Source organism: Actinia tenebrosa, unplaced genomic scaffold (genome assembly GCF_029948245.1).
Source record: "Actinia tenebrosa isolate PJP-AT-01 unplaced genomic scaffold, QUT_ActTen_1.0 PGA_scaffold8__29_contigs__length_14323225, whole genome shotgun sequence".
In the NCBI taxonomy this organism is placed as follows: Eukaryota; Metazoa; Cnidaria; class Anthozoa; order Actiniaria; family Actiniidae; genus Actinia; species Actinia tenebrosa.
This window is the reverse complement of record NW_028292585.1, coordinates 7,802,267-7,815,252: the sequence shown is the minus strand read 5'-3', so window position 1 is coordinate 7,815,252 and position 12,986 is coordinate 7,802,267. Positions and strand designations below refer to the sequence as shown.

At 37.0% G+C, this 12,986-nt stretch overlaps 1 protein-coding gene across 1 annotated transcript; it reads left to right on the top strand.

Annotated features, from left to right (window-relative positions):
• Positions 1-5,302: 5,302 nt before the first annotated feature.
• LOC116287614 (tyrosine-protein kinase receptor torso-like) lies at positions 5,303-9,517 on the top strand. Its single transcript, XM_089024033.1, has 8 exons — positions 5,303-5,526; positions 6,033-6,217; positions 6,295-6,381; positions 6,657-6,770; positions 7,392-7,606; positions 8,063-8,103; positions 8,534-8,630; positions 9,307-9,517. Exons 1-8 carry the CDS (start codon positions 5,316-5,318, stop codon positions 9,515-9,517), a joined length of 1,161 nt encoding a protein of 386 aa, XP_088880159.1. The 5' UTR covers positions 5,303-5,315.
• The last annotated feature ends 3,469 nt before the right edge of the window (positions 9,518-12,986 follow it).

Below are 12,986 nucleotides of genomic sequence, written 5' to 3'. Positions count from 1 at the left end.
AAATATAATGTTAAAAAGTCTAGTCTATTCGGTACTTTGTTTTCACGGCTATTGTTATGATAATTTCTTGATACCATAGTCCAATGGATAAAACTTGGGCATTTAAGGTTCTGAGTCAAGCCCGTCTTAGGAGGGTTATCACTTGGATGGGTGACTGAAATGTTATACTCCTCAAGCTTTTGCTTTTTTTTCTTTTTCTTTTTTTTTTTTCTTTCTCCGTCTCCTTTTTCTTTCTTTCCCATTTTCATAATAATAGAATGACTTATTTATCTTTTGCGAAACGAAAGGATTCGAAATGTTTTTGCGAAACGGTTTATTTTATTTTACGTACTTTGATACATAATGTTGCGAAAGTGATACCGAAAACAAGTCAAGCTCCCAGAAGTGTCTCATAAGCTTTTCGTAAACCAGTTTAGTAATTTGTAAAGGTTTATCCGCTCGATGAACTAAAGCTAAGCCTACAGTGTCAAGAGAATATTATCTTGACAGTGTTAAATAGCTATGTCTCCGTGTGACCGCCATCTTGAATCTTACGCGCGTCTTTCTTTCTGGCTGGCTTATTTTTTTATATTTTTACTACGGACGTCTATGATATATATGTAAATATTTTTTATTTTTTTCAACATTTCCTTTCTCCCTCATAAAGTTTTATGACGAAGAGAGGAAAATTTTAAAACTCTCGGCAAATAAGCCTCGGATCGAACTCAACTTCATACAGTCACTTACTAAGACACAGCAAAATACCAGAAGCAACCGGAAGCAACCATTCTCTTCTTTAGAGACCTGATTGGTTTCAAAGAAGATCATAAAACTATTTGATCGCTTCAGCTAGCTATCGCGCTATATTAACAAAATCAGTCGTCAAATGAATATTCAAAATGGGGAAAAACTATATTTATTGCATTTCCCTGGCATTTGGGATTGATTGATTCGTTTTAGAAAAGCCATAAAGAACAAAAACCCGGCTAGTCGGGTTTTTAAGCCTACTCTGTAACTACAAGTAGTTTCTCATTAGCGAAGATACTGGCTGTGGCCACACTTGGGCGTTTAACTATAGTTTAGCAGTAGTTTAGCTTAGTTAAATGACGTAATACAAACTATAGTTATACTCTTTCATATATGGTTAAACAACTTTGAGGTCACACATGTGAGGTTTAACCATAGTTACACCAAGAACGACTCACACTTCTGTGACTTATCAGTCAAAACACGAAAATGGCTGACAGAAGAATCTTGAGGATTATTCTCCTGTTATTCAAGCAAAAACGAAAAAGGACGAAATTTTTTATTATTTAAGGGTTATTCAGTCATCACGGCGATTTAGATTGCTTACTATTTCAGTTATCGCACCTTTACTAAGACGTAACCGATACTCGCAGAGTGTGGATCCTTCCAAGACCTCAGTTCTGGTTCAATTCTATGCTAAATGAGTGTGTGTATGAACATGATCCGTATTGGCAACAGCAATTTCGAATATCAAGAAGTCCAAAAAACCTATACCTTAAAGAAAAATGTGAAATTAAAGGAAAACACAGACTACCGTGTGCTACGTATACGTTTTGGAGGGACTGATTTAATTGTCCCTTTATTGGCGCGACATACTTATTCCACTTACACAAAATAACCGAACCTAATTGGTCATTTTTTTCTTAATAGAATCTATACCATGGGTTGTACCTTAGTTTAACTTGGTTTAAGTTCCATTGTTTTACCTTGACGACCAGCATAGCAACTAACAATAGTTAATTAAAGTGCTACTACGACGAAAATCGCTCAAACTTGGATTCAGCTGAAACTTCCTAAGAATACTCTTTGAAGGTCGAGTAATCACTGTATAAAGTGTTTTCTCGATATTCAGGACGAAAGTATGATATTTTTACGATTATTTTTTGGAGTCTGTGACGTCATACACTCAACATCAAACATTGCTACATATATTTCTTTGTATATAAATCCTTAATTTATTTTATTCCTATGAAGCCCAAAGGGTGGCTAATGTGCTTATTTCACGTTACTTGTGACTATAATTTATATTTTGGGGTGTTTGGGTATTTCTTTCTCCCTTTACTACTGATATTTTGATCATAAACTACAAAGAAATGTATGGAGCGATGTTCGATGTTGAGTGTATGACGTCACAGACTCCAAAAAATAATCGTAAAAATATCATACTTTCGTACTGAATATCGAGAAAACACTTCATACAGTGATTACTGGACCTTTAAAGAGTATTCTTAGGAAGTTTCAGCTGAATCCAAGTTTGAGCGATTTTCGTCGTAGTAGCACTTTAAACAGAAGAGAGGTCACATTGGTTTTGAAGTTAACAATTGTTAGAATTGGCTGAACTATAGTTAAACGCCCCAGTGTGGCCACAGCCACTGTCTTTTTAATTAACCTGAGCGTAGAACAAATTCACATATAGAAAACATTTCATTCGGTAAATAGTGAGGCTTTCGCACATTTGATAGTCAATAAGCAGCATTATGATAGTTTTAGAAAAAAAATCCTCCTAATATTTTTTTTACAATTAATTGTCAACCTATTTACAACTACGAGAAACTTTTAGACGTTCATTTGCTGAAATCAGCGGTACATCGATTGCTTGAGAGTTGATTTAGTTGATAAAGCAACTGCTTGATTGACAATGTTACCGGCAAAGTCTTTGTCAAAAGCACGATTTTAGCGTCGTGTTCACAATTAAAAATATAATCACGCTATAGAAAGATCGGACAATTAAATGCTAAAATCGAATGCAATAACTACGATTAATATTCATTCTTACAAGAGGCTTCACCTCTTTGAGTGTTTTTTGTGTCTTCCAATTGTGTGAAGTCAAAACGCGCCGTGAGGGATTTAAAAAACCCGAAGCCATGGTATGTTCGTTTATATTCAAGAAGCTGAGTTGCTGCATTGTTGCATTGGTAATCTGTAACTCACTATTCGTTTTCCGAATGGGAAATTCCTGTAAAATTTGCTCCTGGTCTGAATGGTCTCGCTGCTCCGACCAATGTGGCAATGCAGGAGTTCGATACCGCTATAAAAACAAGGTTGTGTGGTCGGGCATAGTGCTTGACTGTTCTTGCAGTATATCTGAGCAAAGTCCTTGTAACAGAGATGCTTGAAACAATGGAGGTACACCTGTTATAGGATATTGTCTGTGTCCATCTGGGTACACTGGGACATGCTGTGGTCAAAGTAAGTTGAACACTATCAAGAATATATAGATATTAAATAATAAATAAGCTAGCATTATCTTATTTCAAGGCGGTCTATAGGGTAACATTTATCGGGCGACTTTTGCTGATAAAGCCTTAATACCAGAACTTAGTCAACTTAATTAATGCTTTGCACTTTAGTTCAAACATGATATTTTTATATGAATGAAACAGGTTTTTTTCTCACGACAAAAGCATAAAAACATCTAGATATCGTGCTTCTGTTTCCGTTGACTTAAAACTCCATGCAAGTTTATAGAAAGTGAAGATGAAGATATTGAATCACGCGCAAGGAAAATATTTGACGACATTGATTTTGATTAATTGTTGTCTAATTTATTCAGATTTGAATGTTAATGTTTCATCTGTTCCTATGACGACAGCGACATCGATAGCAACATTAACAACTGTAATATCTGGCTTGCCATTGGCATCATTATCAAAAGAAGTAACAGCTGCAGAAAACCCAACAACGACAACTGTAGTAGCTATAACAACGTCGTTATCTTCGTTGTCAACTAAACCATTAATAGGAAGAACAACGTTAACAACAACAACAGCTGAAGGAATTACAGTCATTAGAGCAACTACGATAGCATCAACGACTACCATGACAGCAGTACCATCATTGCTGCTATCATCAACTCGAGCGACAACAATAGCAGCGGGAGATTCTGTGGTAGCTACGTTGTCATCGTTGTCAACCGCTATAACAGTGTCACAAACGTTAGCAGCAGCGGCACCAACTACGACAGCAGGAACAAACATAACACCTGCTACAATATCAGAATCATCATCATCATCATCCTCTTCAAATAAAACAGCAAAAGCTACAGCAAGGACAAGAATAACAACAATCGTAACATCATCAACAGGATCATTATTATCGTCGTTGTCAACTACTAAAGCAACAATAGCAGCAGAAGAAGCAACATCAGCACAAACAACAACAGGTGAAAACAATACAATTGAAATGTTTCACTGAACAACCTTGGAAATTATTAATTTAATGGCGGGTATTAGGGTTAAACTCTATTGCCTTCAAAACAATTGTTTCGAGTCGAGGCATAGGGTCAACGCGATAAACGTATGGAAACTGGCCCAATGCAACAATCGTTTGAAGACAATAGAGTGTAACTCTAATATATGTTAATAGAGCACTTGGCTCTTCCAACAACAACTTCGTTTTGACGCCTTGCTAAATGTCCAACGAAAGTTGGACGGAAAACGCCTGACGTCGAATTGTAGTTTGAAGTTTGTAGTACCTTAGAAGAACGTGTTGCAACTTATTCAGTCATTATGGTCTCATTCAGGTTTAGCAATTGCTTCAAGAGTTGGAATAGCAGTTGGAACTTCAGCTGTGCTAGCTGCATGTGCAGCCTGTGTAGTCTTGTATTTCAGACGTGCAAACAAATCACCAATAGTATCAAATTCGAATAGTGAAAGTAAATCCGTAAAGAGGTAAGTTATTCAATCATCAACGATTAAAATTACATCTAATACAAACTTAACCAAGAGACCGTGGTCTCTTGACTTAACTCACTAACAAATATAAGAAAAGGCAAATTCTAATATATAGTGCTGCAAAAACAGTGGTCTTGGTAGGGAAACGAGGGAGGGGTTGAGTGGTTGTCTGGTCCATTTTATGTATGTATGTTTGACAAGGAAATCACAAATATGTTTGAGAAATTTTAGACTGTGTTATTAGGATAAAGAACCGTTATAAAGGCTCATACTTTCATTACGTGGCAGCGTTCTTTAGGAAGCCGCCTTATAACTTAAAGACGCAAGAAATATCTTACTCAGTATTCAACTATTTACATGTAGAATCAATACTGAAAATATTCAGTTAGTAATTACCTACACTTTAATGGAGATCTTCTGGATTTGGCCGGAACTTTGTTTTCGCGCAATAATGTGCCCGCTTGCCCAGAACTCTCACGAGCTCTATCTTGGATTTTCACTGATATATCGAAATATTTGAACAAAATTATTGTTCTTGCATGGTTTTTGAATTTGATTGACTGGTTAACATTGAAAATTTAAGTCTATTTTAATTTTAAATCGCCGTAAAGAGACAATCTAGGTCTGGTATTGGATATGGAGAACATGAATAACCAATGGGACGTTTATCCTGATCACGTAACTATATTAGAAATACTGGGCCAAGGAGCTTTTGGCAAAGTGCATAAGGCAACATTAAAGGCAACGCCACATCAAGAAGAAGTTAGAATCCTGGCAAAGCTAAAAGGAACGAGTTTGAACGCCAAGAAAACTACTGAAATAATTGCAGCAGTAAAGACGTTAAAGGGTAAAGGTTTGCATCTTATCAATTAAGGAAGGGCTAGTGGAAACAGGGGAGAGTTGGTAATATGATTTTCAAACACACGCGAAATTGTGCAATTTATTTGTTTGTCGTCGCGACAAAATAAAGTTTTGTTGTCAAAGTGTTCAATGACATTGTCGGAAAACACGAAGTTTTCATCAAGGGCAAATGCATGCCTATGTATCCTCCCCCATCAGGTTAGTGCATATTCATTCTCCAGAAAGCAATTGGGATTCCTGTGTTGAAAAATATGGCACAGAAGAATAGTTTTTCTCCTTTCCATAGAAAACGCGAGGAGCCCAAAGGAGATGCTCGCGGAGGCGGAGACTTTTGCCTATGCAATATTTGACTGAATACCACGAAAACCGCATTTTGACAAATTGAACAATTTCGCTCATGTGCAGATTGGGAAACGCTGTTAGTTTGGCGAAATTAAAAAATTGATTGAAAATGTTGTCATTCAAAGTTTCTCTTTACTATTTAAAATTTAGAGGAAGCAGAATCAAGTGAAAAGCAAGAATTCCTAAAGGAAATCAATCTAATGAAGAAACTAGGTTGCCATCAAAATATCGTCAACTTCCTGGGCTGTTGTACTACGAGTGAGCCAAACTTTCTCGTAGTTGAGTTCTTACCAAAGGGAGATTTACTGAAATACTTGAGAACGAACAGACATAAGGTAAAACAAAGCATAGCCTTGAAAGCTTATTTACGTAATTCATATTTGAAAATGGAGCTTGATGCAATGTTTTGCAGATCAGTGGTTTTGAAGGCAAAGAAACAGCGCCTGCGTACTTGCATACAAAGACTCTTTTATCTTCTAAAGATGAGCCAAAGGTTGAGGTAAGAAGGTCAAGCAATGAGGTAGGACAACTGCATGTCATCATTAAAACCACGGTTAAAAAACATTCTTGATAGCTACCTTATTAATTACCTAGCTACCTAAACTAACCCCCACCACCACCACCACCAATTTGTATTCAAGCATGCACCATCCTATTGCCTACCTTTACCCACCCCCGTCCTACCATTACCCAGTTTCCCAAAGACTGAGATAACCACCCCGTTTCCCTTTACTTTCTGTCGAGGGTTATCTTTTATTTCATTGCTTCTTACAGCAGTGCCGTAATAACATGTCAATTCAAGAAACGCACGAGGGAAAAGGTTTGGGAGAAGATGTTTTGACTCCAAAAGATATCACATCGTTCTCCTATCAAATAGCAGCAGGAATGGTAAGGTAGCTCTTGTACGTGATGACATCATGTAAACACATATTTAAGAATGAAAATGATCATCTGTGTGTGTGTACAGTAAAGATAGGGCTAATGGAATCTTAATATAGGAAATGTTCTTTTACTGACCAGCAAATAAGTAGCAACGTAGAAAAGCAAAGTAGCATCAGAGCTTTCGACCTTCATTCGAAGGTCTTTGTCAATGTGTGGAAATCTGGTGCCCAGGTCCCAACTTGACGGGACATCAGTATGGCCTCGTAGACTGGGGCCAAGTAGTATCCTTGACCTCTGCGGAATCTTGATAGTCGTTAGTAGAGAAAAAGAAAGTAATTTTAATAAACAAACGATAAATAAAATAAGCTTTTTCAACGTTGTCTATATATCGTTCAAGAACAAAAGTAAAGTGTGGAAATCCTTGGGTTTTTGAAGAGGATGACACTGCGAAATCTCGAAAATCTTTTCGTCAACGTTACCATCGTGTTTAGGGTAAAAACAACTGAGCTCATAGAAGAAGAGAAAAGTTGAAATAATCAGCCACAAAGGATGTACATGTATAGAATTCTTAAATTTATAGTTTGAAATATCAATCAACAATCGACTATGACGTTGTTTACATTTCAGGAATATCTATCAAGCAAAGGATTCGTTCATCGTGATCTTGCCACTCGTAATATTCTAGTGACTGACAACAAAGAAGTCAAAGTGCCAGATTTTGGACTGACACGTGACCTTTACGAGGAGAGCGCCTACAATGCTCGAGTACAGCGGAAACTACCAATCAAATGGATGTCACCAGAAGCGCTGTACGACCAAGTCTTCACTACTGAGAGTGACGTGTACGTTGTCTAGGAAAACGATTCCTTTTAGTTATTCATAATGTTAATCTCTTTACTGAGTGGATTGAGGAGAAAGAGTGGAACCAATTATAAATAATAATGGCAGAAAAAATGATAGAAAAAATATTAAAGAAGAACCCTTTTATGCCTCTTCCTTGCCAAAGTTCTTGCCCCAATGCATTGATAAATTGTTCTAGTCCCATCCAACACATTTGAATTCTAGAGTATCAAACTCAATGTCAGCAAATATCCTTTTTTCCTAGTGACCTAAATCCCAGTCCCAATTTTATCAACGCAAAAATAAAGTCTACCCATAGTTTGATTTTACCCCTTCCTTTAGGACCTTTTCCCCATGATCAAATGCTTGATGAGAATTGAGGGGGAGGGGAAAAGGATTGCTGTAGACAGATTTTAGAGATGTTCTAGACTTAGTCATAGATCTTCTTCAACCAACAGATGGTCGTACGGCGTGGTATTATGGGAGATGTTTACATTGGGTAAGTGCGCATGCTATGATGGAATATTGGCTTATCTCTTGTAAATCAGATTAATTTTAGGTTTAATTTATTTTGAATGCGGACATTTCCAAGATTTTCCTATTATTTGAATTTGTCGCTCTTTCTGTTTGTCTGTCTGTCTGTCTATCTGCATGCTTGTCCGTCCGTCTTTTCTAGTTATTGCTCGGTCGTTGTCATTCTATCCTTAGCTTCTGTCTGTCGACTGCCTGTTAAGTTGTCCACAGGGTAAGATTTTTCTTCCTCTTTGTCTTTTGCCTATCTGTCTGTTTGCTTTCCTTTCCTGCCTGCCTGCCTGCCTGCCTGCCTGCTTGCCCTATACTGATTCATGTGTCTTCTCATGCATAAAACAAAGAAAAAACATTGTGCCCAAGCTAAAGAGGTCTATTCTAATATCATTATTGTATTGTAGGAGGTGCTCCGTACCCTTCCTTGTCTACACGTGAGCTGTATCGGGAATTACGCCGTGGCTACAGAATGGAAAAGCCTGTCATGTGTTCTGAGGAAGTGTGAGTGACATCGCTTTACAATGCATATATCTTTGGTTGCCAAGCAACTAATAGAAATTAATTAATTAAAAGAATATTTAGTAACGTTTGCATTCTTCGTTGCCCAAATGAAAATTATTTTCAAATATTTTTATATACACCTACTTGCAAGAACGTTGTCATACGAAAATAGAACAGTGATTTAGTGGGATAGGAATTATATTAAAAAACAAAAGAAGATCACTGAAGCTGAACTTTTTCTTTTGTCTTTTAATGTATTCCTTTCTCACTAAATTACTAATGTTCTATTCTTGTATGTCAACGTTCTTGCAAGTAGGTGTATGTAAGGGATCCAGAATGCAACACAACAGCTGAGTTGGTTGGTAATTAATGCCGAAGAGTAAGAATGTATTCAATAGGCGGAGCTCTTATCACTTTGAAGACTTTCCCCTACAATTTGAAAAACCTATCCCCAAAACGAAATGTTACTTGCTTGAAATCTATTATAGTTTTTAATCCCTTTTTACAGGTTTCTTTGCAAAGTTAACTGGCATTGCACGCGCGGTTTGTGGCAGCAACCGCCGCGCTCCGCCCTTATTACAGCACAGTTCTTGATCAATCAGGGCGCGCGTTATATATAATTATAAATTTGCCAAATTTTGAGAGTTAATGCTTCTAGTTCTTCTCGGTTTTTCAGCTATAAGGTAATGTCAAAATGTTGGAAAGAAAACCCAAGCGAGCGTCCAAAGTTTACAGAACTTCGTCAACGATTTGAAGAGCTTCTACAGGAAGATAGTCCATACCTGGACTTCAGTAATCTGGACAATAACAAAGACTATTATCTGGTACCTTCTTTTAACAGCGCTGGTGACGATGAAGACGGCTCGGCATGTTCATTGCATCTGTAATACACGAACTCGAATAATAGCATATTGTTAACGGCGACCGTGGAACGTCAGTTGACAGCAAAAAAATTTCAGAATTAGTGAAAAAGTAAGTTACCAAAACGACGATGCGGTTCATATTAAGACTATAAGAAATATATATAAGACTCTGTGACAAAGTAAATATATGTACATATTCAAACATTCACGCTTGATGTGTCATTAAATGTTGTTGAAAATGTTGACAGGATGTCATCGAAACGTTCAGCAATCCTTGCGTTTATTTTCTTAATCAAATGTTTATCAAGATCCATACTAATAAAATATTAATTACAATAATAATAATAAATAATAAAAATAGAAATAATAAAATAATAATGAATAATAATATAAAATAACAGCTTGTCTCTAAGTGTGAAGTTTCATTTTAGCTCGGAATTCAATAAAAAATCAAGTCACAAAAACTTTAATCAGGGAGATTTAATTAATAAACTGACATTTCAGTTAGTCAACTTATCACCTTCAAAGAAAGTCAGTTTTTAATATAGTTCTATAGGAGCCTCAAAGCATGTTTTATTTCCTGGCGAACAAATACGGGCCGGTCAGTATTATCTTGAAGACCTTTAGAGAGGAGTTTCCTCACTGACGACTTCTTTGCTTTGCATATAGCTATGTTGTCGTGTTTTTCCATACGTTTGTCACTAAGATTTCTGTTGTTATTTTTGATCCTGATTATAATCTCCAAAGCTCAGAATCAAAATGAAACCAAGAACAGTACAAGGTATAAAGAACAGACGTCAGATTTGGAAGGTAGGTTTTGAAGAATGAATGCATGAATGGATGTTTTTTTAACTTTCCTCTTTTTTTCCTGCGTCGCTTCTTAACCACAAGCAATAACACAAGAAATAATTCGACATTGTCTGCCTACTAGGCATTCCATTCCATTTCTATTCCAATTAAACAATGATTTGATAAAATAATTGATTAAATAAAAAGTGAAAAGGAAGAAAATTGCAGTGAAATAACAATCGAATAAATGCCGGCTGCAATCCACACAGTGTAGCACACTAAATGGGAAAATTCAAGCAAATCTTTCTTTTGTGTGGACTTTATTCGTTTTTCGCAAAAAAAGTCCCAAAAATTGGAAGATATTTAGGATTTAAAGACTGCTGTTTTGCAAAGTTTTTTGCTATGGAAACGTTGATTAGCATAGAAAGTACATCGTTCAAACTTTTTACCCAAGCCTGACATCTGGTACAGAAATTAAATTCATTGAGCTAAAGTAAGATTATCATTTATAAGCGGATTCAAAAAGTGAAGTGTGAACCAAAACAAAAAACATTCTCGTACTCAGAGCACCTCGGTTGTAACAAAACCGAGGACTTCTGGGTACGAGAATGAAAAAAAAAAAAAAAAAAAAAAAAAAACTACTTAGAGCCAGCTTGAATTTAACCTTTATTCAGATATGAGCTTAGATGCGTATTCATTTCAATCTTTCTGAGTCTGAGCATACCTTTTTTATCTCCAGATTTCAAGCGTTTTATTCTTGGCCCCGAGTACTCCAGTGACCTAGCAAGGCCAATCACAGTGTTTTTCATGGTCCTCGTTGCCATGGTATCGATCATTAGTAACTCACTTATCATCCACGTGATCAGAATAAACCAGCACATGCGCACTATGACTAACTACTTCATCCTCAACATGGCGTTGGGAGATTTAGTATCTACAGCAAGCACCGCTCCACTAACCATCAAATACCTTTTCAATGGAACGGAATGGACTTCAGGAACGTTCGGAATGATAACTTGTAAGGTGGTCCATTTTTTCACCTATGTCGCATTTTTCTGCTCGATTTTCAGTTTGGTAGCGATGACGTTCGACCGATTCATGGCGGTTATCTGTCCCCTTAAATACAAGTACTTTTCATTGTGGACAAAATTCCTTTTCCCAGTTGTGTGGATAACTTCTTTGGCCTTGCCTGCTCAGTTTGCTATCGTTAAATTTGACATCGAAAATTATTTTAACAAAACCTACTGCCTTGTTTCCTCAGAAATGTTAGATGATTCCATTATCATGATATCCATTGGAAATGTCCTCCCCAATGTTGCCGTGATTTCTCTTTATTCTATTATTGCCTATAAACTCTGGACAAGGCGAGTACCTGGTGACGAAAGCGGTGCGGCTCAAAGACAAGACGAAGCACAACAAACTGCCAAGAAGGTCACCCGTATGATAATTTGCGTCGTAATCGTTTTTGATTTATGTTGGTTTGTGGCATTTTCATTTCCCTTGTTGTCCTATTCCTTTCCTTCCTTGATAAAGTATCGCGATGACCGTGTAATTCCTCCAATATCTACTATAAGCGCTAACTTGAACGGCCCTTTAAATGCATTGATATACGCTATATTCAATGAAAGTTTTCGTCGCGGTTTCAAGGATTGCTTTTTAAAGTGCACACGTTTGAGCTCGTTATGTGTTCGTTGTTCAGGTAGACTAAGAAACCACGAAACTGATGCTAACTTTGAACAAGTGGGATCGGGTAACCATGACAATGTCGTTAGCCTAGAACACGTGGTATCGGGTAACCATGACAATGACATTAACCTAGAACACGTGGTACTAGGTAACCATGAAAATGACGTTAGCCTAGAATAAGTGGGTAACAATGGCAATGGCAGTATTCAAGAGGGGGTACCATGACAATGATGATGTTAGAATTCAATAGGTATCTGGTTACCTTAAAAAACATACCTTATAATCATTGTAGCGGAAACATTGTAAACCCAGACGAAGTTAAACTTCAATACCAAACATCTACCTATGAATTCCATGAACGTATGAACATACGATAGTCAACTTATAGAGCCGGAAATGCTAGCTTTCCAAACTAGTATCCGGTAACTATGGTAACAAAAGAATATTTCACAGGTCTCAGTACTCTAAAACCATAAGATCTCTCGCCTTCATGATCTACGAGTCAATAGCCCATTTGTCGGCCTCATGGGCTATTGACTCGTAGACCATGAGGGCTGTGGTTCTTATTGTTATTCAACTTAACAAATTTTCTATTATGGCGAGCGAAGCGAGCAGCGACACTAATCTTCACTCTTGATTTGCGTTTGTCATTCCCTCACTAACGATGATTTTCGACGGGAGCATGCAGTTATGATACTTATGTTTATCGAGGAATACCTACATTCAGACCATTCAAGCCGCCGGCCTGTTGCCTGGCTTATTGTTTTTCAGTGCTTTTGGACGGGGGCTTATTTTGGTAATCTTTATTTATACACAAAAGTAGTAGAAGTAGAAGTGGGGGAGGGGGTTAGGAGCTTCATACAGGCTCGGGGACTAAATTTCTCCAATCTTTAGAAATTCATATTCATTTTTTCAAAGTTCCATCATAATTCTATGTTTAGGTCATCACATATATTTGCATCACAATCATTGAAAGTCACGTACACAGATTCACAAGTGAGAGAAATATATTTACGTC

What these genes read in the sequence shown, in the direction of transcription:
- LOC116287614 (XM_089024033.1), top strand. Translation starts at nt 5,316, where the DNA reads ATGGAGAACATGAATAACCAATGGGACGTTTATCCTGATCACGTAACT. An exon ending in TGAGAACGAACAGACATAAG is followed by an intron (nt 6,218 to 6,294) that starts GTAAAACAAAGC and finishes AATGTTTTGCAG; the next exon opens with ATCAGTGGTTTTGAAGGCAA. An exon ending in ATCAAATAGCAGCAGGAATG is followed by an intron (nt 6,771 to 7,391) that starts GTAAGGTAGCTC and finishes TTTACATTTCAG; the next exon opens with GAATATCTATCAAGCAAAGG.